Source organism: Gavia stellata, chromosome 22 (genome assembly GCF_030936135.1).
Source record: "Gavia stellata isolate bGavSte3 chromosome 22, bGavSte3.hap2, whole genome shotgun sequence".
NCBI lineage: Eukaryota > Metazoa > Chordata > Aves > Gaviiformes > Gaviidae > Gavia > Gavia stellata.
The window spans coordinates 14,547,207-14,574,213 of NC_082615.1; the positions used below are offsets into that span (position 1 = coordinate 14,547,207).

General features: G+C 38.0%; 1 protein-coding gene across 2 annotated transcripts; it reads right to left on the bottom strand.

The window, feature by feature from the left end:
- Positions 1–6,384: 6,384 nt before the first annotated feature.
- On the bottom strand, positions 6,385–26,888 carry CSNK1D (casein kinase 1 delta). Of its 2 annotated transcripts, XM_059828359.1 has the most exons (10): positions 26,726–26,849; positions 21,241–21,351; positions 20,175–20,323; positions 19,462–19,690; positions 18,919–19,089; positions 17,160–17,308; positions 16,418–16,589; positions 15,904–16,043; positions 10,584–10,650; positions 8,679–8,716 (listed from the first exon to the last, which is right to left on the bottom strand). In XM_059828359.1, exons 1-9 carry the CDS (start codon positions 26,799–26,801, stop codon positions 10,618–10,620), a joined length of 1,230 nt encoding a protein of 409 aa, XP_059684342.1. In that variant the 5' UTR covers positions 26,802–26,849; the 3' UTR covers positions 8,679–8,716; positions 10,584–10,617. The 2 variants fall into 2 exon arrangements, with proteins under 2 accessions (XP_059684343.1, XP_059684342.1); XM_059828360.1 differs by lacking the exon at positions 10,584–10,650 and having other exon boundaries at positions 6,385–8,716; positions 26,726–26,888.
- Positions 26,889–27,007: the final 119 nt, after the last annotated feature.

The window sequence follows — 27,007 nt, forward strand, 5'->3', positions numbered from 1 at the left end:
TTGATCACCAGATTTCTTTGCTAGATAATGCTATACTGTTATCACAGAACTAAAGGGTTATTCCTTTGACCTCAGGTTTTGGCACAATTTTAAGTTTTCCTACATTCTGCAAATTGTCTAGACTGTAACATCTTGAAACTTGGGCTTATCATACAGACTTTCCACACTGTTTCATTTTCCATACATAATACCTTTATGGTTAAGCTGGAAATAAGAAGTGTTACGTTACAATTTTACATGATTCAGGCAGAAGAAGAAGTTATTAAGACAAGGGAAACACATTTCAACAAGACACCATAATTTCTAAAGTAAATCTAGTGTTCACAGAAACTGCCTTGTTGGCCTATACAAGTTCTTTTCCTCGACTCAAAGATGAACTACTCTGAGTAGGACTGCCAGTGTTCTTGTGCTATTTTCAGCACAGACCTACCAATGGGTTGCAGTATTTGTCAGAGCAGGAGGCGTTTACTGCATGAGAGAGATCAAATCACAGGACTCTTATTGACTGTGAGAACGAAGGTTTGGAATTTAATTTGCTAAGCAGTTTCACACAGGCTATAAAATCTCTTACCATTTTCATTATTTACAAGAAGCATCAACACAGAGACGAGAAACTCCTAACGCAGCTCTCTTAGCAACATCAAAACTGGCAGGCCTGAGAGTACTTCTGAGCTCTGGAGCCAGTTAAACTCCCTGCTTCCATTCTGTCCCATTCAGGGGTGACATCCAGGTGTATGCTAGCCCCCCAGTCCTCCTTCCGTTTAGCTGCCTTTATTTCCTTGGAAAGAGATTGACTATACTGATGGGAAGGAAGCCTCCATGCGTGCCAGATCCCTAGCCTGGACAACTGCAGGCCAGTATGCTAGTCTGTGCTGAGGCATGTACCCAACTGCTCCTATGGACATGGCCACAAAGGCCTTTACATTGAGCTCCTGTTTTATAGACCTCCCTCCTTCCTACCCCGAGATGTTAAAAAAAAAAGAAAGCAAGCAGCAAGGCCTTAGGTTGCCAGTGCTGTCTTAAGAACACCACATAGGAACTATTAATATAGAAGGAGAGGATTGTATTGGAACCCTTTCTCTTGGCAAGACTAGCCCGGCTCCTTACTAATTTAACTCTACTTATTGTAAATTCACAAGGAATTGCTTTTAAACCCCTCCAGGTGTTTTGGTACAGTATTTCTTTAATTTCAAAACCACTAAGATCCCCTTAAGAGCAGTTTGTGAGATGTGCTTTTTCATATATTTTGAGGACGTGCATGGTCAGAGTCCTAAAGCATTGCTAAAGAGACACTAACTGCCCGGGGACACAAGCAGAACAGTTCCGTGCAACATCTACCTGGATGAACCTTTGTTCAACCTTCACCTGGTTAAAATTTTGTGATTTGAGAAAGAGAAAAGGGAAGGAAAGGGAAGGCAGATAATTGTATAATTGAATTGCCAAGCATCCCAAAGACATTATAATTTGCTCTTGCATCATACACTATTGGAACAAATGTAATTTCTTTAGACACCTAGTTCATGAAGCTATTTAAGAAGTCTGTGAGGGAAACAATCGAAAAACACAAGTACAAAAAATCCAAGTATAATACTATAAAACAGTTGAAAGATAGTTTTCATAGATTATTTCTCTGAAACTAATGAACAGTCTTCCACTGTACAGGCTAGCGTAATTTTTAAAGCTTTTTAGATCATTGTACATTCTATAAGTTGTGTACTATAGAATTTATGGTTAAAATACTGTATGTTTGATCACGTAACGGATCTTAGGCCTTTAATTTCCTAATGCAAGGACAGGGTGTGTGTATAAATGCCTGTAACACACAGAGAATATCTGAAGAGGTGTATATGTATGTGCATATATATATATGTATGTATGTATCAATCTATATATCGATCAAACATGCAAAATAGCCAGTAGAGTAGAATAGAGACAGTTTGCCTATTTACTAGACAATGAGCAATGGAGAATTAAAACTGTTTTCTTCCTCCTGCTATACAAAAATAAGTTTGCTTTTTTAAAATTTCTGAATATCTTGTAGCTATTTGGAGCCTAGAAGATCTCAGCGGAACTAAAAATCTTAAAGTGATGCAGCTATCTGTTTCAAATCACAATCTTTAGATTCTATTTTTCTCCAGTCCTTAAATACATTACAGCAAGTCTTTGGCAGTACCTGCTGCTAAAGCAGCTAGTTCCCTAAAGTTGAGACTTGAGACGGTATGGAGGTATGGTGTGAAGGACTGGACAGATCTTGCGCTTGTTAATATTAAATCTCACCCAAACAAATATGTGTGTTGGACAATGTAAAATCATTCTCTACAAAGAAATGAAAAGATTCCACTAACCAAGCAATCAAACTTCAAAATGAAAATCCAAAATACACTCACGTATGCATCTTTGTTATGTCCCAAAGAAAAGCTTCAGTTTGGTACACAATTACAGAGGGCTTTCAGGAGAATGCAAAATCTTACATGTTACAGCGGTAAGTACTGACTTGTGTATGTCTGTGTCTCTCTGCCACACTTTAGGATTATGGGAGTACACTTCTGTTTTGTGCAAGTGAGATGACTTTTTGTTTCTTATTAATGCACTTTAATGTAATGTGTACATTCATACTTAATTTTTTTTAATGCTTTTCTAGTGAAGTGTTGCAAATGTAGTGAATAAATATTTATTTGGTTGTCAAAAACTGTGGGTGTGAGAAAATAAGCTTAGAAAAAATAACTTTTAACACCCAGATTTGGAAATTTGGCTTCATTTGCACATGCTCAAATAGCTATACAGAAGCAGAGTGCTTATAAAGAAGAAAATAAGAGGTGATGTAGAGCTGACAGGCAGACAGAATTTCATATGGGCAAAGGGACTGCTTTTGCCATGACTCATAGTTTGGCCATTTCCAAAATGGAAATGGGCTCCTGCAGTAAATGATCCTGAAGACTATTTTAAAGCATCAACTAATTTAAAATAATAGCTATTAATTTTGTAGTTTAAGAATACATTTATGATGGGGTTTTTTGGATCCTATGGTACCCCAGGTAAGACTGGCTCCTCAAGGTATAATCTCAAGGCTACACCCAAGTGAATCATTACAGTCTCTTCAGCGTTAACAAGAGCTACATTTTGCTATCTAGAAGGCTCATACCTATTTGTGCCTAATTCTAAGGATCTCTGCTGTGAAATTTTGGAGAAATCTCTCTTAAGCTCAGCTTCAAAAGTTTCTCTGTGTATTTACACCGAAACGATTGTAGGTCTAATTTACATAAAACCCCATGTTTGAATAAACATATGATTACCTTTTTTATGCTAGTTTAGTTAAATTGGTAAGACTTAAGGTGTAATCAAATGCTGTGCTATCCTGCTGGCCAGATCAAGCCGTATGCTGCTACAGGAATGAATGTTAGCAGGTGGACTGAAATACAGAATTTATTAGCATGCAGTCAGCACATCCTTGTGACAGAAAAGCAAAGGGTTTGTATTTGCCTCTGGTACTCTTCGAGTCTGAAAGACAGGAGTCAGGCCAGTCCCCGTGGAGGAAAACGGGCATGACCCCAGTTACACAGCTGTTGTTCCCTGCTGCTGGACCTGTTGAAGGAAGGTGACCCACCAATATTTGAAGAGTGAACAACTTTGACAACAGCAGAAGCACTGCATGTGAGAAGCAATGGCTTTGGAGTATTTTAGCAGCCTTCTCAATGCTTCTGGAATAGAGCTCATCTTTATGCCAGCAGGAAAAAGGTGCATGTACTGCAAGTCAGGGCTCTTAAAAGTATCTTGCTAGTGACACAGTCTGCAAGATCAGCAGTCCTGCATTTGTCTGAGAAAGTATGGAAAGTTAGAGGCAGACAGAGTAAAAAGCTACTTACCTCTAGTTATATGCTGTTTGTTCCTTGACTGATCTCAATACCTGCTTCATCATCTCAGCAACATTCCAGCTGGCAACCTTCCTCACTATCCCTAGATGAATGCTTCAGAGCAGTCATAAGTTAGGATAGCTCTTGCTATTCTGACTCTTCATGTACTACTGTTTCAGCAGTTTAAAGCCTTTCACTGGAAAACTCCGAATCCAATGAAGAAGCATATCTAGATTTTAGTATTTAAAATTCTTAAATAGCAAAGTCTTTTCAGTCTTGCTGAAAAATGTGGCATAAGATCCAGTGGTTGACAATGTCGCACAAACTTAAAATACAATTTCTTAGCAGTGAGAGCAGAGAAACATATGCTGTTTGGTGTCTTTTTAAGAAGATATCTACGCATAACCTCAAAATACTGTGACTTGCTGGTTTATCCTTCCCTTAAGGATTACGGGAAATACCAGAAGCTCTGCATTGCCTTTGTGCCTGTAAGGCTTGCAGCTCTGAACCAAGTTAAGGACTGTAATTAAAATAAATGTTTTGTCTGGTTATGAGATCAGGACTAGACATTTTCCTCCTAGTGCATAATGTACCAAATGAAGTCCTGTTTTGTTCCACATCCCACCCCACCCCAAGTATACAGGATTGGTCACAGCAAAGACGCAGTAGACTAGGTCTTAATGCTTTAGGATGATACACACAATTTCCCCTTTTTCCACATTCCTATTTGTCCAATATGCTTATATTTCTCACACCTAGACCTTATCTATGCATTTTGAGTCAAGAATTTTCCCAAAATGAGATTAACAAAGAACACTATCTTAAAAAAAGATTTGTGGACTGCATATTTTTGTAGATCGTGCATGTACAGATCTCATCTAATTTTCTGTTGTCCCTCTGCCTGCAGCATGCAATGGTTTCGTCAAAAGAACCGAAGCATACTAGTCTTAATAAGATTAAGCAGGAAAAAACCACCAATGGCTGACAAAAAATCATAAAATGTTACTCCTGTGCAAATATTTGCTGATAAAGTTCTTAGGATTTTGCTGTGAAACAGATTCTTACTGAAGATCAGGCCTCTGAGCACTCTCCTGGTACAAAACTACTGAATGATGCAAATAGTCCATACAATTCAGGTTCATACAATCACTTAAATCTAGACATATACACATAATGCCAATAATTGTCACCTGAATGAACCAGAGGGAAGTGCACTGTTTTTAATAATGAAGTACGGCATTCCTTAACAGCAAAACCATTTTATTATTAACCTGTCTCATCCAGAGAATTTTAGAAGCTACTTTGCTGAGGAATTACATTCATGGTGGATTACACTTCCTCACGACTGGATTAAATCTAGATTTCTGACGAGATGGCTCAGCACTATTAAAAAAACAGCAACGTTTTTTTTGTTTTCACTTAGTATTTTGTACACATGAAGTGCTGCTTTTGTAAAGCAAAAGTTGAAAAACAAAATAAATACCTTTTTATTTCATTCTTTTACAAAGAGAAAATAAATATTCTTGAAATGAACATGTACGCTCTAGCCAATGATCTGCTTACAAATCTGTAAATTCATTGTAAAGATTCTTGGCAGGAAATTCAATCTCTAGAAGTGCTGCCTTTGACAGATTTTATGGAGGAGCTGCTACTCAGAGGTCTGGAATGTGGGGAAATGAAGACAACAAATAGTTGTGCTTATCATATTTTTCCTCACTGGAGAATGAAGGATGAGATGCCTCTGAGTTCTACATGCCTTCCTCCAAGGAAGATTCTGAGTACTTTCATGAAGCTAACATGGAATATATGGAGTCCTTAAATGCTTTTACTTACTATCTTTCTTAAAGCGTAGGATTTATTTTCAATTGTATTCAAGGTACTTGTACCACAAAGAATTCAGGAACTCTGTAACCATCAAGATTATGTAAAACAGCAGCACAGGTGGTATTTTCCACATAAAAACACATAGCCAGTTCTAAATGAAAACTGTGAGGATAAATTAAATATCCTTCCAACTTTTAAAGGCCCGCTAATCAGAAACACAGGATTCTTGAAGGTGCATTTACCCCCAGATTATGAATAGACTTTTGAGAATTACACAGCAAAAGCCAGGACTTTCCTTATACAGGGCATTGTGGGTAGAGCTCAGTATTTTTCTTGCTTTTATCCTAGCTCCCATAATTGATCAAGTCTAAATAGCAATTTTCTTCCCATACTTCCTATCAATACAATGTATGACTTCATAAGAGAAAGTGTTCGTAAAAAAAAAAAAGTAATATGCAAACAAAAACATTTACCTTTAAAGAGACAAAAGACATGCTTTCTGTGAGCAAAGCAATGAATGCCTTCTCTTTCTTCCTGTAGACCCTAACTGCTGCATTCTGACCATGACTACCAAAAATTCTTCAGTGAAAGTTTTAGTACCATGACAATTTCTTCAAATGTTTGCAACTGACAATGCTCTTTGTAGGTACAGAAACCCCTTTAAAAAAATAAAAAAAAAAAGAAAGAAAGAAGTTACACCAAGTAAAGAGTAAGGATTCATTGTAAGTAAGTTACACCAAAGAAGAATAGAAGTTATTATGAATGTATTTACACAATTGTTAAAGTACACAAATACAGTGGTAGTACAAATGAAGTGCTCTGAGATACTGGTTTCCAATACACAGGTTTATATAGACAGTCTAACTATTTTCCGCATGATGGAATTTAACTATTACGAAGGACAAAAATTGCCCACAAGTGAGTACAATTCTAGAAGTTTGCAGTCAACTTTTAAGTATAGTACAGCAATCTAATGTTCCAGATACAGAGAGAATAAAGAGGCTGCCTTTGTAAGTCCCTCTAACAGTACATTATTAACCACAGCTATTTACAACGAAAGCACAGTGAAGTGTAAAACTGTTCAAATGGTAGTGCACATGCCTGAAATACTGAAGTTTTTAGTAACTGAGGAAATAATTCACATATGCAAACTTATCCATGGATCAAACTCTTAAGCTTTTCCACTATAATGTCCCCAAACACAGGTTTCCCCAGTCAGACCCAGAGTACGCACAACAAAGTAGCTGATGTTCGGAAAACATCCAAAGAAGAGTGACTATACTTAATCCGTGGACTTTTGAGAGGGACAAAAAAGAATTTGTAAACACCGAAACAATAAAAATTACTCTTCATAAAAATGTAAAGACCAATCAGCCTTTAAAAAAATTTGTTTTCAAGCAGGGGAGAATTTCTCACAATACCTAACTGTTCAAACAAAATCTCTGTATATACTTTCATTTCCAACGTGGAACTTCCCATTACTTCAGAGATACTAGTATAAACAGTACTTCTGATAACTGTTCCAAGTACAGTGAGGACAGAATACCTACTTTTATTTTATGAGACCATTTACAGTAACAAACGATATGAAGAATCTCCCACACTCCATAACCAACAGGTGCTAACAACACCTGCAACAGTTTTTTGGAAAACCTAAGCATGTCGAGTCATTCATTCCTAGCTAATGATTCTGGGTATACTCAGGTTGAATACAGTTAAGAATTAAATATGGTACGCACCTGAATTGTAAAAATTCTCAGAATTTCACAGGAAGAATAGGTTTGGTTTGGGGTTTTTTTTAAAAAGAATTCCTTTTTTGAGTCTTGGCCTGAATTCCTTTTTGAGTCTTGGCATCTGAACTGTAAAAATTCTCAGGATTGCACAGCAAGAACAGGTTGTTCTGTTTTGTTTTAAAATAATTCCTTTTTTGAGTCTTGGCATGAAACAGAAGGCCTGAATAAATTTATTTATTTATTTTAAAACAGGTAGATACTGAATGAAACGTGCAAATTCACTGAAGACTCAGTAGCAACATGTATTTTCCACTTGCAATACCCTCCAAGCTAACCAGCCTCAGAGTGCAGAAAACAAAATTTTACCACTAAAAACAATCCATTTACCCAAACTAAGCAGATATATAGCACAAGCTTTCAAATTCTAAATCCCTCAAATGCCAGAGTCTTTCACTTTGTCCTTCATATTCTTTACAAAAAAAGAAATCTGTTATCACCATCTCTACTATACTTAGACTCTCTTGCAGAGTATTTACTTCTCCTCTTTTACGAAAAAGAACAAGTATTTAAAATTCCTTTGTGTTACACGGAAAGTTAAATGTTAAGTGAATGAAGACAGCAAACAGCAAAGTAAAATTCTAACAGTTTTAAAAATCTCATGAGAAAACCGTCTCAGTCAGAATGGGACCATACAAATAAGTAAACACTTTAAATAAATTCAGATGGTTTTGATTAATTTACATGTTCCCTGCCAGACTAATTTTTTGAAACAAGAAATTTCAAGTCATTGTCTTTAGTTTAGGTTTGTTTATATTCTACATTTTTAAATCAGACAAAAGCAAAGAGTTCTTTACAGAGAATTAAGCCAATAATTTTAGCAAAATGATACAAAAAACTGTCTTAAACCAAGTAAAAGATTTATAGTTACAGTAGAATAATAAAAAGGGGGTAAAGTCTGCCGCCTGTGGAGGGAAAACTGAAATGGCCATCCGATAACAGGCGGTCAACTCTGTAAACCATCTTTCTTTTCCAGCCCTGTTACCACAGGGTTCTCTTAAGGTCATTGGGTTTCTGGCAAAAGCGTCCTGTAATGGCAGCTGCTGGAGTCTGTCCATGTTCCTCCAAGTGTCTTTTAAGTCACATGGAGAACTCCAATTGTAATGTTTCCGCTCTAGTTTAGGGTATTTTTGCTAGTAAAGCCATTGGTAACATAGGAGATCAGCCATGCATTATCTGCCCTCCATGGCAAAACAATTTTCATCGGTGCACAGCAGACTGGAGAACACTGGTAGTTACCCGAGCAGGAATCTACCAAAGTCAAAAAACAAGAAAACATCAGCACATATCCTTCCAGTTAACATACAAGTGACTCTCAATGTACTTTTAAATAATTCATTGTCAAAAGTAAGTGTGTGAATTTAAAATCCACTGAGCTATACAATGTTTCACACCCACCTGTAGCTACACCAAGTTCCCTGCATTTTCCTCCTTTATTAGAAGTTAACATGGAAAATTCACCTTTCCAGCCAGAGGGAATGTTTTGAAGAAAAGTAAACAGAGCATAAACATGCACAGAAGAAAGAACAAACCAGATGAAAACACTACTAATGTGTAGAATAGACTCAATGAATAACTAAGTTTGGAAAAAAAAATCCCAATAAGAAGGTGAAAAAAAATTGAATTATTTTCAATGGCTTTTCATTTTTAATGGGACTTTGTGTTAAAAGACACTTCATTAATTTCCACAGCTTGACCTATTTCAGTAACAGTGTAACATTATTTCAATAACACTTTCACTATGAAAGTGAAAAACAACCACACATCACTGCAATTTAAGAAGCAAGAAACGTCCAAGTAGCTGAATCAGTATTCAGTATTAATTTCAGTTGTAAACAGCTACAAATAGTAAGGCATACAGTAAAGGCCAACCAACGCAGACACAGCCCGGAGCAGACCAGAATCTGCACATCTCCCGCACACAAGCTTTCCAATGCAAAGCTTTAGGTTTGCCTTTTTTAAATTTTTTTTTTCTTTTTTTTTAACTAAGGTCTGATAATTGGCTTTAAAGTGTTAAGCTGCCATTTACAGTTGGATCTTTTTAATGTTACAAACTGTTCACGAAGCAGCTTGTGCACAGTCAGCCAAGCACACAAAGCAGGAGGAGAAAACGGAAGAGGAATAGCAGGATTTTTGACCAACTAGAGATACAGGATTAGTGCAAGCTTAGGCTTTATAGAGAAAATGAGGCAGCAGATGGAGTTATACAACAGAATTTATTAAGGAACAGAAAAATCTCACAGAATTTATTAAGGAACAGAAAAATCTCACAGCCTTTTAATAAGAAGCAAAGCAAAGAAGCTCCTGAAAGACTTAAGAAAGCATCCTTCAGCCATCAAGGTTCAGATTCCAATTGAAACTTGTTATTTCCCTGATGAAACCTGTTATTGCCAAAAGCAGAACAGACTAAAAAGCCAAAAGCTGCACACAGAAAGGCAGAAACTTCTACTGCTGCACTGAACAGTGGAAAGGAGTTCTAAATACCCAAATCCAAGTCTGTCTACCTCCAAGATGCTCATGTTCAAACTATTCTTATTTAGTATGTAATCATTTTTTAAATATAGATCTGAATAGATCTGAGTATTTTTAAAATGACAGCTCATAAGGAATGGAGAAGAATATAAAACAGTGAAAAATGGATACGGCTGTAGTAGAACATTCCATTCACGACAAGACAGAGCCTCATTTGAGTAATATAGTCAATTGAGTCTTCATACAAGTATTTTAGATTTACAATTCTAAAGCAGATCTGTTTTTGAATGGATGACACACTGCTGCATGAACATCCCTGGAAAGACATGTAATTCTCAAACAGCTAAAATTTAGACTTGGTTATTTTATTTTATTGTTGATGCTTGGATGACTTTAGGGACTTTTTAAGTCACTATTTTTGTCAATTATGCTTAAGAGTTCAAGTGGAACAGCAGCAATAATTCAACTTTTGGAAGGACATTTACTTTTAAGTTAGAGAAAAATGAATGCTCCATCAAGCATCTGACCAGAAGGCACAGGTGCAACTATGAGATAATGTGAGGAGAAGAAGCAAAGTCGGATGTTTCCAAAGATTTTTTTTTCCCCACCCCATCCAAAGTTTTGGTGTCTAATGAGAAGCACTCACCCAGTGCTGCCTTCCAACGAAAGGAGACGAGCAGCTACTTGCCATGGTGTTCGAAAGGAATGCTATTCTGAGGTAGGGGAAAAGACAGCAATTTGTAACAGTTCCACTGCCCCAATATATCAAGATGTCTAACAAATATCCAACCTAAACTTGCAGTAGGAAATATATCTTTTGAGGAGCTCTGATTTCAGACTCTGTAAGACATTTCTATTATTAAGAGATACGTAAAAGGAACAAATCATTATTCCTCAAAGAAAGCTGACAGGGTCAGAAGAACAATGCAGAGTATGATGCCTATTAAGATGGATATATGGAGAAAGATTTGCTCATGAGGAGATGGAAAATGCAGAGGCATTGGAACTAAGTTGCTTTTTCCCCAGGGAAGTGGCACAACACTTAGGCTGTTCAATGCCAGTGTTGGCTACAGTCTTCTAAAAACTTCTCTTGTCAAAAAGACTTAATCAATTATTTCTTTGTGCAGCATTCCAATCTTTTCTGCCAACTATGGAGAGAATACCTCTATTACCAGTAGGAATTATGCACAGCTTTGACTGTTGTTGGGTGCTGAACATGCTACATTCATGAAAAAAAAAAAATTAAACAACTTACTGTATACCATGAGCAGTCGGATCGAACTGTCTGTGAAAGGAAATGAAGGCTACTCACCCATAACTAGACTCTTGAGATGATCACTGCTTTCGGGATGCAGCCTGTGTGATGTGGACTGACAGAACTGATTCAAAGTAGTGTTTACTGGAATACTCATGACCTCCTTTACTACGTTTTTTGACTTTTAAAAGACTGACTATGTAAAGGAGACTTAGTGAACAAATCACTCACATAGTGTAAGAGCAGAAGGATCTTTTAACAGCTGGTATGATTTTCTGTCCAGCACAGATCGCAACTCTTCACTGCACAGAGACCTGTAATTCAGGTTTGCTTTAGACCTCAATACATCACCTAGCAATGAATCCAGTTTTGATGCAAGGGCAAAGAGGACAGATGATCTACTTCTTTTAGAAGTTGTTTCAGTGGCTAACTGCCTTCACTTAGACCTCTGTTTTGCTCTTCTTTAAATGCGAGTGGTTTTAATTTTAAGCAATAGGTTCTTCACACATATTTGTTTTCTGCTTAAACGTCAGTTCCTATTAAAATCATTGTCTCTAAAATACTACACCAACTAACTCAAGATGATCTCTTACCTTCCAGACAAACTGAAAGACACCAATTTGAAATTCTTGCATTGTACAATCTGTTTTCCCAAGCTCAATTTTTATGGCTCTTCTTTGTGTTACTTGAAGTTTTCCAACAATTTAAGATGCTGAGAACTGAACTAAGCATAATATTCCAGCATCCGTCTCATTAATGACGTGAAATAACCTCTCCATTTCTGTTCATTACTGTATCATACACAAATTCAAGGATGAAATTACGCTCTTTCATTATGACATCACACTAACCTCTCCAACGTTACACCTAATGCCTCCTCAATAATCGCTTACCACAGATACAGTTCTCACATATAAGACAGTGGGCTCCACTCCTTCATCCTCATCAGGTTTTGGAGTACTGCAGTAATACACATTTTATTTGAGTAGGCTTTACCTGACTGCTGAACTCTCACTAATGTTTATGGCTGTCAAACATCTCACAACTTGCAGGTTTTTAGCTGTTGCATTCACTTCCATATAATCGAGAAAAGTACTGAATAACATGTGCCATAGCATTCACGTAATTTCATTATAAACACGAACCGTTTCATAGACATCCTAGTTGTTACGCCAATAAACACTTAGTACTTAGTGTTACAAAGTGCTAGTCTTTCTAATGAGAATGATTTAGGTACTGTGTGGACAGTACCTTGGAGGTGGGGAATACACATGACACCTATTTTGCTATCCTTACCAATTACCATTTTTCCATGAGTGTTGAATTTCTCTGAGAAGACCTATTTTCCTTAACAGAATTTTGGTTCATACTATCTACACTCCCAGCCTTAGTTTTCAGTTTCAGCCTGAACTGATCAGAACTCATTTTGGAAAAAAGAAAGATAAAAATGTGGAGTCATTTTTAAGAACTCTATTAGAGGTAAGTAGCTTTCATTATTTCTTTGAGTAACCTCTGCACATTTCCATTGCCCAGAGTTTAACAAGCAGTAGCCCTTTCTCTAGATGATGAGACGTGGAGATTACAGATGCAGTGTTGCCTTACCAAACCAAGGTATCCAAATAAAATAAAGTAACAAAACTAATTTATCAAGTTATAAATAAGAACTACATTTGTTAAGAGTTGTTAACATAAAACTACTGTAGATCTGCATAGCAAACTTTAAAAGCTGCTTTCTTCCAGCAGTTTGGTCTAAGCACTTCCTGAAAAAGGAACAGTGGTAGCATATTTACTTAAGACTTACAAAGGAAACTAACACACTTGGAATGGGCGTGGACAAACAGTTGCTTTTCTTTACTGTTCTCTTGATAAAAAGTGGTATGGATGATTTTCTATTTTCTTTCACCTAGCCCCTCAAATTTCTCCTTAATAACATTGACATGCGAGTGGATACTTCAGGTTTTCCTGACTAAGAACAAGGTATAAAGATAATGGGAAACCCATGGCTTTACTTAGTAACCTGGTTAACATCTAAGGATAAATTCTGATTATGGAAGAACTACTTTAACTTTATGAAGACAGCAAGAGTGTAGAGCTATGAAAGCTTGCAACTTGAGCCATCTTGCCTGCTACAGAGTAAGTGAGAACTGGGAAAATAAAAAGCTAATTTTCTCTAACAAGTCCGAGGGGAAGTGTTATAAGGTAAAGTCTAAGTAAATCTCTCTTGCCTTCCAAATCCAAAAGGCCCATGGGAAGCTGTTTAAATTATACTACACTCCCACAGTGTTATTCAGTCACCACGAGTGGAGATCAGCAGTGGTTCACTGCCTTGGTAAGAGCTAAATGAAGACAACAGATGATGAATGATTAATTCTAACAAACTCAGAAAAGATCCCGACTAGGACGCTATTGGGATTGTAAAGAAGTCAAGCGAGTGATCCCATACTTGGAGCAGAGTGTTAAAAAGGGTGGATATGGAAATGTGCCATTAAGCCAGACTGTACTGTTGGCCCACACCACAAATTATATATCTGGATATTCAAAGATTACTCAAAAAAACCCACAGCCCTACACAATCTCAGAGTATTCCCATTTTAGAAGTTAGGCTGAACCAAAATGTATCTGCAAACCCACCTGGATTACTCATACCTTACAATGTTTAGAAACGTGTCACATGCACACTGAGCTACATGTCAGTAATATAGCAAAAAAATGAAAGATATACTTTCTCCTAACATAGTCAAGTAACATCACTGCACTTATTTCTGTTACTCCCATTAATTACTGGCAACAGAGACAAAGCATCTGAGACTTGCTCAGAATGCCAGAGACAAGGCCTGGGCATACACACTTTACCAGGAAACCTTCTTTACATTTGAGTAAACGTTCAGAGGGAACTCGGCATCGCAGCTTCACAGATCAGCCAAGGTCAGAAGGGACCCCTGGAGAACATCTAGTCCAATTCCACTACCGAAAGTGCAGTCAACTAGAGCAGGCCGCTCAGGACAATGTCCAGCTGGGTTCAGAGTAATTTGAAAGAGGGAGACTCCACAACCTCTTAAGGCAACCTGTTCCAGTCCTCGCCCACCCTCACATTAAAGAATTTTTTTCTTACGTCTAAATGTAATTTCTTATATTTCAATTTGTGCTCACTGTCCGTTGTCCATTCACTGGACATCACTGAGAAGAGTCTGGCTGCACCTTCTTTACATCCTTCTGTCAAGTATTTATGCATATTTACAAGCTCCGTAACTATGCGCAGTTCTTCCCTCTTTGTTTTCATACTGTTTACAAACTTCAGCCATAAAATATTTCAATGTGAGAAATTCTGGTGGCAACAACTGTAGTTCAATGAACAATTTAAGCTGGCAAAAATTGCCACCAAAGCCAACACAGAAAACCTCACCTGTCTTCTATTCTCGCCCAGTCATTTCTGCTCCTGAACTGTTCATCCCTTGTGCAAGCACAAACATTTGTGCAGCTACATGCTGAAACAATTCATTCAGCTGAAAACCAACCCAAGAAATCCCACTTCACTTTTGTTACAGCAGAATTGTTTCCCCAATCCAGTTCACCCTCAGTCTTCATTAGAGATATGCACCTGGCCTCCATCAAAAAAAAGCATTCCCTCTAGCAGGAAGATTTATATGTAAGAACACATACTATCCAAAATAATTAATTCTGCCAATTAAATGATGAAGCCAAAAGGGACTGAGTTGATTTCTATCAATACGCTTCATCAACGAGGAATAACATGAGTCCACGGCAACAATTACGCAGTTAGAAGTCCAGCACTGCGTTGAGGCGTGATGGAAAAACCCCTAGGCAACTCCACCAGTCCTCGTAACAGACTGCTCTCCCAGTAACGTTGCAGTACGCCTATAGTACAGGTGATTGCCCATTCTGTAGGTAAGACTGAAGGTAAGCTGTACAAAGCCAGGCCACACACACTACTTAGGACAAGTCTGTGTGAATACCCTGAAAAAGGAAAGTTTCAGCTATAGCATAAAGAGTTAAAAATGTATTTAAACATTGTTTGTCAGTCTTAAAAAGAAGCATTCCCAAAATCCCTTTGCTAAGTCACCATGACCAATGAGGATGATTTCAGTGCTGACTATGGCTATGAATCACTGTATCATTCATCTTCCTGCCATCCTCTTCAAATGAGCCTTCTGCAACCTATCCATCATCCACGTATGTGGCTTCTTATCTGCTCTGAATTATAGTACTGCACTACAACATTTCTTCATTTTTGCACTTTTCTGTTCTTCACCAACCATCTCTTGTCTGTTCTGCACCAATATTCTCTGATCTGTTGATCTGGAAACATGACTCGCAACTGCCTCTAACTTACTCTGCTTCCTCATTGATAACAGATAAAAGAAAATCAATGAGCAAAGGAGCTAAACACCATAATTGTCAGTAAAAATGCTGTATCTCTAGGTTTTTGCATCATCTCATACACCAATGACTCTGTATTACTTTAAGTATTTTATGCTTACTGCTGCCAAGGTAAAAAAAAAAAGTATTTTTTTTTCTTTACAGTAGTCTACAGCCACATCACAAACATTCAGTTAAAATGTCAAGTATTCATACAAGTCAACATCATCTGCAAAATCAGTATGAAATCACATCAATTAGCTGGTATGTTCTTTTGGCAAATTAACGTTATCAAATCACCCTCATTTTTCCATTACACAGAAATCTTTTTTACCTGCGAAGTTGACATGCGAGAGGTATCTTGTCGGCCTGTTAGGTCAGATGACGAGATATTGACTGGGGCACCACGATGCAACCTCATACTCACTTTCCTTTCTCTTTCCATACCAGATACTGGCCGAGGAGAGGTGTTGGCTGTGAGAAAAACTGCATTAGATTCTTGTACCAAGAAATGGGATTATAACATGGTCACTGGAAAAATTACACTCTTGCTGTCTGTATATAAAACTTCCACGGAGTCAAACAAGAGAAATCAATGCCTTTGTTTTACATTCACAGAAATCTAAGTAGCAATTGGCAGGTAGTGAGTGTATATAATGACCTTCCATCTACTGAAAAGAAAGGGGGAGAAAAAACAAACAAAATACCCCAAACCCTGACCAGAGACAAATACCACTCAGGTATCCTAATTCTAATTTTGAATTTCCAATGACCAGGAACAAACTGCAAATTACAGTAGTCTACAAGGTGCATCTAGCCACCTAGCATCTACGTATTTGCTTACTTACCAGCATGTGAAGTTGGGGTAAGAGGAGTAGGAGGAGCTACATCTTGCGTTCCTCTGAGCCTGCCAGAAGCAGTGGAGGGTAATCCACGCACAGCTGGATTTCGTGTATGTCTCAATCTTTCCTCTCGTTCTCGCCTTTCACGTTCAGCATCTTCAGCTGCTCTGCTTGCACCCTACGGGTCAAGACTAGTGAACAACTTGGGGGATTATTGAGCTTACAACTATATGTTTGGAAAAAAATACTGAAAATAAAGAACTGGACAACCCGTGAATTGAAGTTTGCTAGGGCATTAATTATTTTGGTAAAATTTCTTGAGAACTGCCGTAAATTTTGTTCATACAACTGCTGGAATAGTCTTCAAAGTATTAATGTACACACATACTGTGATGGCAGCTGGATACCTCCTCAACAGTTGCAAATGACCTGTGCTGAAGATCAAGGTGGGAGAAAATAATAATTCTGCAACCTAGCCTGGTAACTGCCCTAAAGGAAGTATCTCAGAAGCCTTACACATTTAAAACCCTGTAACTTCAACTCAGTTGTCATTCAACCCCCATCTCATGGCTCCTGTATCGCCTGCCTTTTCTCATTTCCCGATCTTTTTTTCTAGACAATAGAGCTTCCAGGAGGAAAAAGGCAAGACAATCTTACAGTATCAGTTAAGATACACAAAACTGACGATGTAGTAAAAAAATACTATTTAAAAAAAAAAAAGTTTTAGAAAGCTATGTCAGCTACTCACAAATTTCAGCATGTTCCAGTCAAATACATAGTCATACGAGAACCCTTGTCGATGGAAGAGGTTTCTGAATAACTGCCTTAGGTAGGAATAGTCCGGTTTGTCATCAAAACGCAAAGAACGGCAGAAATTCAAGTATGTGGCAAATTCAGCTGTAATAAAAGAAAGCCTGTTTTTTTTTTCCTTCAGCTTCATATTTGCTATTTATAATTCTGAAACACAAAAAACACCCCACCAACCACTCCAAACCCAACAAACAGGGAATCTCCTAAACATAAGAAAAAGAATAATGATCTCGTACTAGAAATCTACTGAAGGCAACACTATAGCCCATCTATCAAGTCAAGCCTGAAAAGGAAATTATTTGTCTATCACAGAGTAGGCAAAGATCTCATCTGTCAACAGCAGAGAGGATCCAATATTAGAGTTCTTTAACGAACAGTGCCGGGGGGGGCGGGGTCGAGGATGGAGAGGACAGGTTTATAACTACAGTTGAGCAAAGAAAGGAGATTTTGTTGCCTTTCTTTGCTTTGAATATATCTAAATGCAATTTCTTACAGGACACAGAATAGTGTCTCTTTGTTGTTAAGCTGCATAAAGATTCATGTCTGCTACCTCACAAAACACGCAAAACTCGGGGACCTATAGGAATTTCCCATGTAAGTCATGTCACAATTTTAGATTTCCAATAGTCTGAACACCTGTTTTTACATGGCACACAAAATATTAGTTACACAGCAAAAAAGTGAATATTGTTGTGAATTCAATGCACCAGAGATAACAGCAGCATCAAAATACCAGCTTTTGAGGTCAAGCCTTTCTGGCTGAAATAATATATTAATAATTTACATTAAGAAAGAAATTCTAACAAGCAGCACAAGAAAAGTTGATTCATCTTCCCTGCCTGTTAACCCCAGAGAAAAAACATAGTTAATGAATGTAAAGGAACACATATGAAGCAACATGTGAAACAGACTGAATACAGTAAGTTTTCATACAACCCCAACAAAAACTATAGTTCTCACTGTTGTACCTAGCTGTCGAAGCCGAGAGCATGGAAAGAATAGAGACAGAACTCTTGATGAAAGACCAACAATACTCTCTGACAGCAGCTAATGTTAACAAGTTTTAAAACAGATTTAAGTATCATTTTGCACGGCTCAAAAATGCCTGGTTATTACTGTGGTGTAAATACCAAACTGAGAAACAGAACAGCTTTGACGCATGATGCTAGGATATAGGAGGGTTTCTTATGCCTCTCACAGATGCTGACCATCAACAGGCCAAACTAGATGAACCTGGAATGAAAATTCCCAAGTGAAACAACTGCAAAAAGTAGGAGGTGCATCTGACTATACAATCCAATTCATCCAAACAGTACCCACACATGAAGAAACAGGTAGTTTCTCAAAAAGCTATTTGTCTGTTAGAGTTATTCAGCCAGCATAGACACATGCACACACAATGCAGCGCAAACCAGATACCAAGCTACCATTCGACTCGAGGGCACCGCAATCATTGATTACTAATAGTTAAGACAAGGGATAATTAGAAATGGTCTACGATCACACAAAGATCCCAGTCTTGAAAGCACAGTATCTTTATCACGGACATGCCCAATCATGGGGGGGGGTGAGGGGGAGGGGAAAAAAAAAAGAGAAAGAGAGAAGTAAAAAAGACTGGTAGAATTCAGGGTAAAGAAAAAAGAACTAGCGCTAAAACATGAACATGGAGATCTAGTGCCACAAAAGAGTTAACTTACAAGGATATCCTTTACACAAAACCTCAATGGGTGTAGACATTTTCTTTTCACTGATACGTTCATATTTCTGCCTCTTTGTTGCTGCTTTCAGTCCCTGCCAGGGGAGGGAGCCCAGGTTAAAATACATCAGTACATAGCCCAAGGACTCCAAGTCATCTCTGCGAGATTGCTCTACAACAGCATAAAAAAGTGGACTCATTAGGTTTCATTTTCTACTGGAAAAACAAAAGACTGTGTAACAAGACTGTCATAAAAACCCTTAGAAAAACAAGACATAGCTGAGAGTTACTATGCCCATGATAAACTCATCCAGTGCAAGAAAAAGCCTAACACCCTTGCAGTTATTAAAAAATGCGCTAATTCCTGAGAATTACAAACTGACCAAATCCCACCCAATCAAAAGATACAAGGCCAAGCACGCTGCACTGTTTGTGCCAGAAATAGGGACTGTCTTCTATACCTCCACAAAGCAACATCTACTTGCACTAAAATTATGTGCATAGACACTTTTAAAGTTTCTATTTATTGCTTTCCCCAGCTCACCAATTCCAAGATGAGTGTTGATGGATGCATAACGGGCAGTTCCTGTTAAGTTTTTATTTTCACGATATGGAATATGTTGGTGAGTTCGAGCATCTCGATACTTCTTTGCTAATCCAAAGTCTATTATGTACACAAGATTGCCTTTCTTCCCCAGGCCCATTAAGAAGTTATCTGGCTTCACATCTCGGTGGATGAAGTTCTTAGAGTGAATATATTCAATTCGACTAATCTAAATACAGAGGGGAAAAAAAGAAGTAACTCTTGAGAGACTGTGCATACACCTTTTTTCTTATAAAACACTAGCAACACTGTCTTAATGATAAAAGAAGGAACTTTTTATTGTAAAATGTAAGGGCAGTAAAGAGAATGTAATTTAGAAGACAATAAACCTTCTCTCCAGCTCTTTCCCTGTGTCTATTTTACATTTGTTTCCAAAAACTTTCTTGGGGGAATTTCTTTGTCTTTGAGCAGTGTAACACCTGGTTTGCAAACAGTTCAGGTCCGGTTTTTAAAAATCAAATTAAGAATTTGTAATCACTTTTGATGGGACACTTTGTATTTACAGAATCAAAACTAATTTTGAGTCTTTTCTCTAATGATACAGCCTATTCACCTCTAAATTACAGAAATAAAATGGAGTTGATTATGATCTCTCAAGAAATTTTAATATCCCAATATACTGCACTATCAAGATCAACAAAGCAGTTTCCTACCATTTGGTCAGCGAGTAATAGGACTGTCTTGAGACTAAATTTCCTTGAACAAAAATTGAAGAGATCTTCAAGACTCGGTCCCAACAGCTCCATCACCATTACGTTGTAGTCCCCTTCAGCTCCACACCACTTAATTGTGGGAATACCCACTAGAAAAAACAAAACAGTTTATTCAATATAACGATTAGATTTATACAGTTCATACACACTGATCTTCAAGGCTCTTAAGATGAATTCTAAGAGGGTCATTACTGTGAATGTTTGTATTTACAGTGAAGCTTAATATTTTATGCTACCTTCAGCCATTCCGAAAGGGAAAGTTTGATAATTTCACAGCAGAACCAATATAAAATTATAGCAACAGAGGTCTAAAAATAGCCTTTTTCCTCTTCCCAAAAACCTCCCAGCTTTTGTGCTTAGCTTGTAACTTGAAAGTATTTTGCGTTTTTGCTGCATGGGAATCTTAGATTTGCAAAAATCCAAAATATATGAGTGAGTTATTCTAGCAGAGTACCACGCGGTAGGTATGAAGTTGCTTCACTCCTGTTCTCTACTACTAATACCATTTTGTCTTAGAATTCCCACAGCAATTTATTTTAAACTATTTATTTTTAACTTCAAAGAAAGAATACTAACATATATAACAAAAATTAACCTGAATTTAGTAAGTTTAGAATTGTGATACTATAATAAGCAAGTCAGGTAAACGCTTCAGAATAGTGGTTACCAACTTTCAGTGACCCATGAGAAACAAAAGTCAACCAGTGTACTGGGGACCAAACTTTGTTCCACATTGCTCACAGTTTTCATATTTTAATATTCTGGGACCATGAGCAACACTGAAGGATTGTAGTGGTTATCATGAAGTTTGGTAGCCATAGATTTGGAACTGCTACTCTACATTGCTCGCAGAAGAGCTGAGTTACCACTCTTTATCTACCCTGCCACCTTTCCCACCTTCTCCTTGTATGTCAAAAGATCTTAACCATTAAATATTTCCAGGTGGCAGATACATCAAAGACATAAAACCAGTTAAATCTCTGAAGAAGGAAGATAATTTGCTTGCCTCCACCCTGCATCATTTTGTAGATTTTACTCTCGATGTGGAGCTGAGGATGTTTGGTTTTCACACATTCCAACTTAATTGCAACCTCCTCTCCGGCAGCAATATCAGTTCCTAAAACCAGAATAATTTAAAACATTGGTCAAAATATTTTTTAAGATGCATTTCCTTTCTCAAGACTGAAACTAAACAAATATTGACAAACTACTTCTCAATGGCAAACATCCAGAGATTAAGTACTTTCAGCCACGATTATCTAAAAATTCTTCTGAAGCCTTACAGATTATCTCCAACAGACTAGCAGTTTAAGAGACGACTATTAGACATCATAGCACAGGAAGCCAAAACTGCTGCTATCCCATTGCAAAAAAAAAAAAAAAAAGAAAACCAACTCGAGTGCATCTTCTGAGGGGTGTCTTTCCACTTCCAGTTTGTGGCAGAAGTGCTCAGAATGAATGTTTACAGGTGTGACACATATCCCTGCCAATCTAAGAAATGCTAGGAATTCAGATCACCTCCTCTTACGCCTTGGAAACAAAGACTACAATTTCCTTAAACCTCAACATACTCCAGATGTATTCTGATACCTTATGGTTTTATCCAGTTGGAAGGCAAATTATCTAGAACCAAGAATTTGCCCTCCCAAAGAATTTTTTAAAAAATCTCATTAAATTTTTGTTTCAGGAATCAAGTGACTGAAAAATTGGATTACCTGTTCACTTTCAAGTTTAAACGTATGTAGGGAAAAACTGACATTCTTAAAAAGAAACACTGAGTCAAGAAAATACATATGGTCACAGCCAAGCAACTTGGGAACTACAGGTAAACAGGAATTGGCAAAAGGAGATGTGTGACACTTTTTAGACATATCGCCGAGTCTCTCTACTTTCAGAATTTGGCTTTCTCTTTTCTGCATTACCTCATGGTTTAGGATCACATGAAGTACATCATCTGCTGCTTGTTCTGATCCCCACTCTTAAAAACTTAACTTGAGATCCGCTAGGTTTTTGGGGGAAAGAAACAGTAAGCAATCATTTTGTATTTACTTTCTCCATGATGATCAGGATTTCACAGACTTCTACCCTACCTCACTTTCCCTCAACTCTTTTGAGATTTCAAAAATTCTTGTCATTCTTTGTATAGAAGTAATTTTTAATTACCCCTAATTTTTCCCCATTTCCCTTATCTGTACCTTTTCCAGTTCTGTAATGCCCTTTTTGAGAGTCACACAAAGCAATTAAGAGAGATGCACAATTGTAATGTTTTTCTACTTACCTATTTTTTTTCATATGCTTTTTTTTGACCACTACAGAGTACTGAGCTGACGTATTCACCTAACTACTATAACTGCAAAATCTTGGTCCTGAGATTAAGTTCACACAAGACTATGCTTTTTTTTTTTAGGTTAATAAAATGTCTTTTTGTGTGCATGCACACATGAGTATTAAGGTGGTGTTGCTGGTACAGTGAGTTGTTCTGAGTGGACACCAGGCTCGATATTTATTAGGCATTTCACAATGCACCTTAAGAAAACAAACCATCTGAAGCTCATTCCAGGTACAATAAGCACTACTCAAGGGTGAACGAACAACTGGAAGACACAAAGAAAAAATAAGGCTGTACATATATCTGTCTCATATGACTCCTTTGTAACTGGCATAATAGGTGGCAGTATACCCGCTTGCCACTTTGGCCACAGTGCAGTAGCAGTAACTGGAAACTCTTCAATCCGTAATCTAAGGTTTTCACATTTTATTAATAAATTATTCTGGTGGACTTGAAATGAGTTATGGTGCACATCAATCCAGAAATGTGAAAGGACATTTCAACAATATAAGAAGGAAGGCATTATCTTCTGATCTAACATCCCAAACAACTAAAAATCTTGATTTTGACCCACAGAACTCTAGACCTTTCTTGCTTATCCCTATATTCACTACCTGTTCTCCCCAATCCCACAGTAGCTAAGATCAGGAAAAGTGTGGACAGTATTATCTGATGGGTGATCAGCAACAGACATGGTTGTTTTGGGCTTTTGGTTTGTTTGGTCTTGGTTTGTTTGGTCTTTTTTTTAAACTTTTCCGATCCAAAACTGACACAAATTGCTGTCTGAGTATACTGAAAGACACATCTCTATAAACAGCTGCAGACTTCTGTGTTTGATTAGGGCAAAAACCACACAGTAGGATCAAGACCTGTATTATTGGTATACTGCTCAACACAGTATTAAACTGCTACTTGATGGACCACGGTCTCGACCTAGTAGGTCATTTCTTAGGATAGTTGCTCTTCCTAAGAAGTCTTTATCACCTAAGACAGGCAAGATCCTTAGCCTGAACTCTGCTTCTGTACAAACCCTCTCCTTCAAGACAAGAGATTTTGTATTAAAAATAATGACATCAAAATATTTGAGTCCAGCAAAACTGATGACAGGGGGACAAAAATACAAATCATTCTTCCAAGCAATCCAGTCCCCAAGCAGGGACTTTTGTCCCCACTTAAACCCTGGGCAAAATTTCTAAAATAACTCTAACCACCAAAAGCTTAGTTTCCTTTCAGGAAAACATAATAATATTCAAGAAGTAGCAAGAAGCGGTATTATGAGAAGAATCAATAATTAAAAAGTAATAACAAGCAGTATAACGAGAAGTCACCATTTGTAAGTGAAAAAGAAAGTCTAGAGTTGTGAAAGTATTTTCTTTTAAACTGCAAAGTTCCAGTTTACTTGGAATTGCAAAATCCTCTACATAAGGAAAGCCTTGCAAATTATTTTAATTAGTTTACAATCCAAAACTCATTCTTAAGAAAAATATATACGTAATGCAAAAATAATTAAAACACAGCGACTGCAATGCCTTCATGACTCATATCTATTTGCCCTCATGGACTGAGCAACAAAACAAATGCTTATTCCGATCCCCTCCTACCCCCTTTGCTCCTTGTCCACCATTCATACTATTTAGAATATCTGGGAATCCATGTCTTTTGTATCTTCCTCTGAAGGGTAACTTCAAAAGATGCAGGTACACTAAATTCCTAACCCATACTTCCTTCAAGTTGTCCACACTCCTTTATTTACAGTAGTGCCTTACATTTCAAAATCCTGTCCCACAGACCCTGCCATTGTAAGCAAACACAGCTGGGGCCATTCCAAGTTCCAGAAGACATATTTTGAGGTATGAGGGAGAACAGGAAAGGATATGAAAGAACTATGATAATAACAACAACAGAGTCACTGGCTCCATATACCAAAGAAGTGATTGAAAGAAAGAAAGAAGGTCCCTTTGCTCTACTCTGGAATGTCTTCAACACCTTTGTAGCTGCATTAAAAAAAAAAAATACAGGGGGGGACTGGAAACAGGCAAAAATAATCAAATCTTCCCTTTCAAAGCATTAAACCGAGCTGGAAATCTACATTGAGGTAATCTACGAATTCACTAAGGGCTATCAGAAGGCATGGGTACATAAAAAAAATAATTCATGACTTCTGATAGAATTTTAAGTTATTTTAAGGCACTTATGTCCTACTGTACAGTCTGAACAACCAAGTAGAAACTTGTTTTTCAAAAAAACCCACACTTCATTATCACAAAAAGCATAGATCTTGAACACATCTGTTTTACCATATAATGGTAGGCAAACCAAATGGCCTCTACAAAAGAGTTCAGTTCTTGAGAGACAGTAATTTCCCCTGGAAAAAGAAATCCATGCCATTAGCTGGATCTTCCAGGCATATAATTCTCTGCTAGTTACTGGTTCAGCCATGACATTTGCAGCAAGCCCTAGAAGTAAATCCACGCTGGCTACTTAGAGCTAAAAAGAAGAGGTCAAAAACTGAGGATGAGGAATTCTTGTGCAAAATGCAGCATGGCAGTAGTACTAATATACACAGAACTATTATTTCCTGTGCAACTTTACCGGTGTGGGCTGTACACATGAAGATAAAAGTGATGAATAAAAAAATGTTTATTGTACTTGCACTTTAAATTTTTACCATAATATAAACTGATTTACCTGAGCAGTAGTCAAATACTAAAGTAGGAGTTTCTCAAATCATCTAAGATTTTTCAGATTTTAACTGCTGTCTTAATCTCCACCCAAAATCCCAACCGTAGCTAATGAGGATTTTTGCACAAGCATTACCACCATCTTTCTCACAATAGTCTTCAATCTTTTATGTAAGCATTGCAGAGAGAAAGAATCCTGTTCTCTGCCTCTAGACAACCACATGCCTTCAGCTAGAAACATGGATTTTTCATCAGGCATATGATCTACATTACACATAACCAGTATTTCATTATCTGTAAACAAGCAGCTTTAGCTAACAAATTATTCTGGAATGCCAGCTGTGCGCTGCAACATGAAGCACTGCTGTCTAGGAAGAAAAAACACCTCTCATACTGCATACACTGCCAAACATACCACATATGTTAGCTAGTGACATTGGTTTTTACCCTCCAAACATACACAGTTAACGTACCTTAGCCCCTGCAAGTTCCACCTCCACCCATTTTTGACTTGTTTTTCTAAGTTACCACAATTTTCAAATGCAGAGTACTTGTTTCTGTGTGGCAGGATATAAAATTTATATTTCTCTGGATTTAACCCATTTCTTATGGTTTGAGAGTTTGCAGAATATACTGAGCATTTTAAAAATACTTGCTTTCAAAACTTGTTGTGCCCACCACTGCTTGTCATAATCATAAGCACTGAGCCATTATGATAGAGAGCTCCATAAACGGACAGGCAAAAGACAATGCCAATCCTGCAAACTTTACAACTGCATAGAAATCACGGTAGCAGAATAAAATATACGCAACAAGACATTAGGGCGACATTCAAGCAACAGGAGAGCCAAACTATGATGATTCTTTGAAGGATTTGAGGATTTTTTTAACTGTAACCTAGTCATGCCTAATTGTGTAATTTTTTTTTTTAGGCCTCACAGAAGAAACAAATATCCCTATGACAGCAATTTTTCCCGGTCCACTGCAGTGATGTTTAACCCTGATGCACATCTTTCTTCCCCAAAACATTTTTCTGAACGTGGTGGGTTTTGGGTTGGTTGGTTTTTGTTGTTTTTTTTTTTTTTTCCAAATGAGGGGATTTATACCCTTATCCCTATTTTACACATGGGAAGATTAACGGTGCCCAAGGTCACAAGACAACAACGGGAAGAGGCAGCTAAATAAGCCAGAATTCCCGATTTCTGCACTGGCCAAATTAGGACATGATGCCAACGAAATATTAAATTGCTACTGCTGCGCCCCTAGCAAGGTACTTCGTATCAAAGGACATTTCTTGGACAGCAGCGCAGCATGAGCTCCACCCGGGGTGAAATGAGGTCCCGGGGGTGGCCCCGGCCCAACCTCGTCGGGGGCTGGGAACAGGCACGGCAGCGAGCAGCGTCCACCCCGGCCCGGCCCCCGACGTTCTCCACAGAGCCACAGACCCGCCAGGTACGTCCCCAGCGAGCCACCCTCCTTACCCAAGTAGATGTCCCCGAAGGAGCCGCTCCCGATCTTCCGGCCCAGCCGGTACCGGTTCCCAACCCTCAGCTCCATGGCGGCAGCTCGGTTCGTCCGCGACCCGGTTCTGTTGCTCCGCCCGCCCTGCCGGCTCGCGCTCTGCCGCCTCACAGCCCCGCGGTTCCTGATGCCATCGCGGGTTTGGTCCCGCCGCTCGATACTAGCGAGACAGGCAGCACCGCCACCGCAGCTCTCAGGAAGGATGGACGCGGATTCCCCGCAAGACCTGCCCCTCAGCCGCT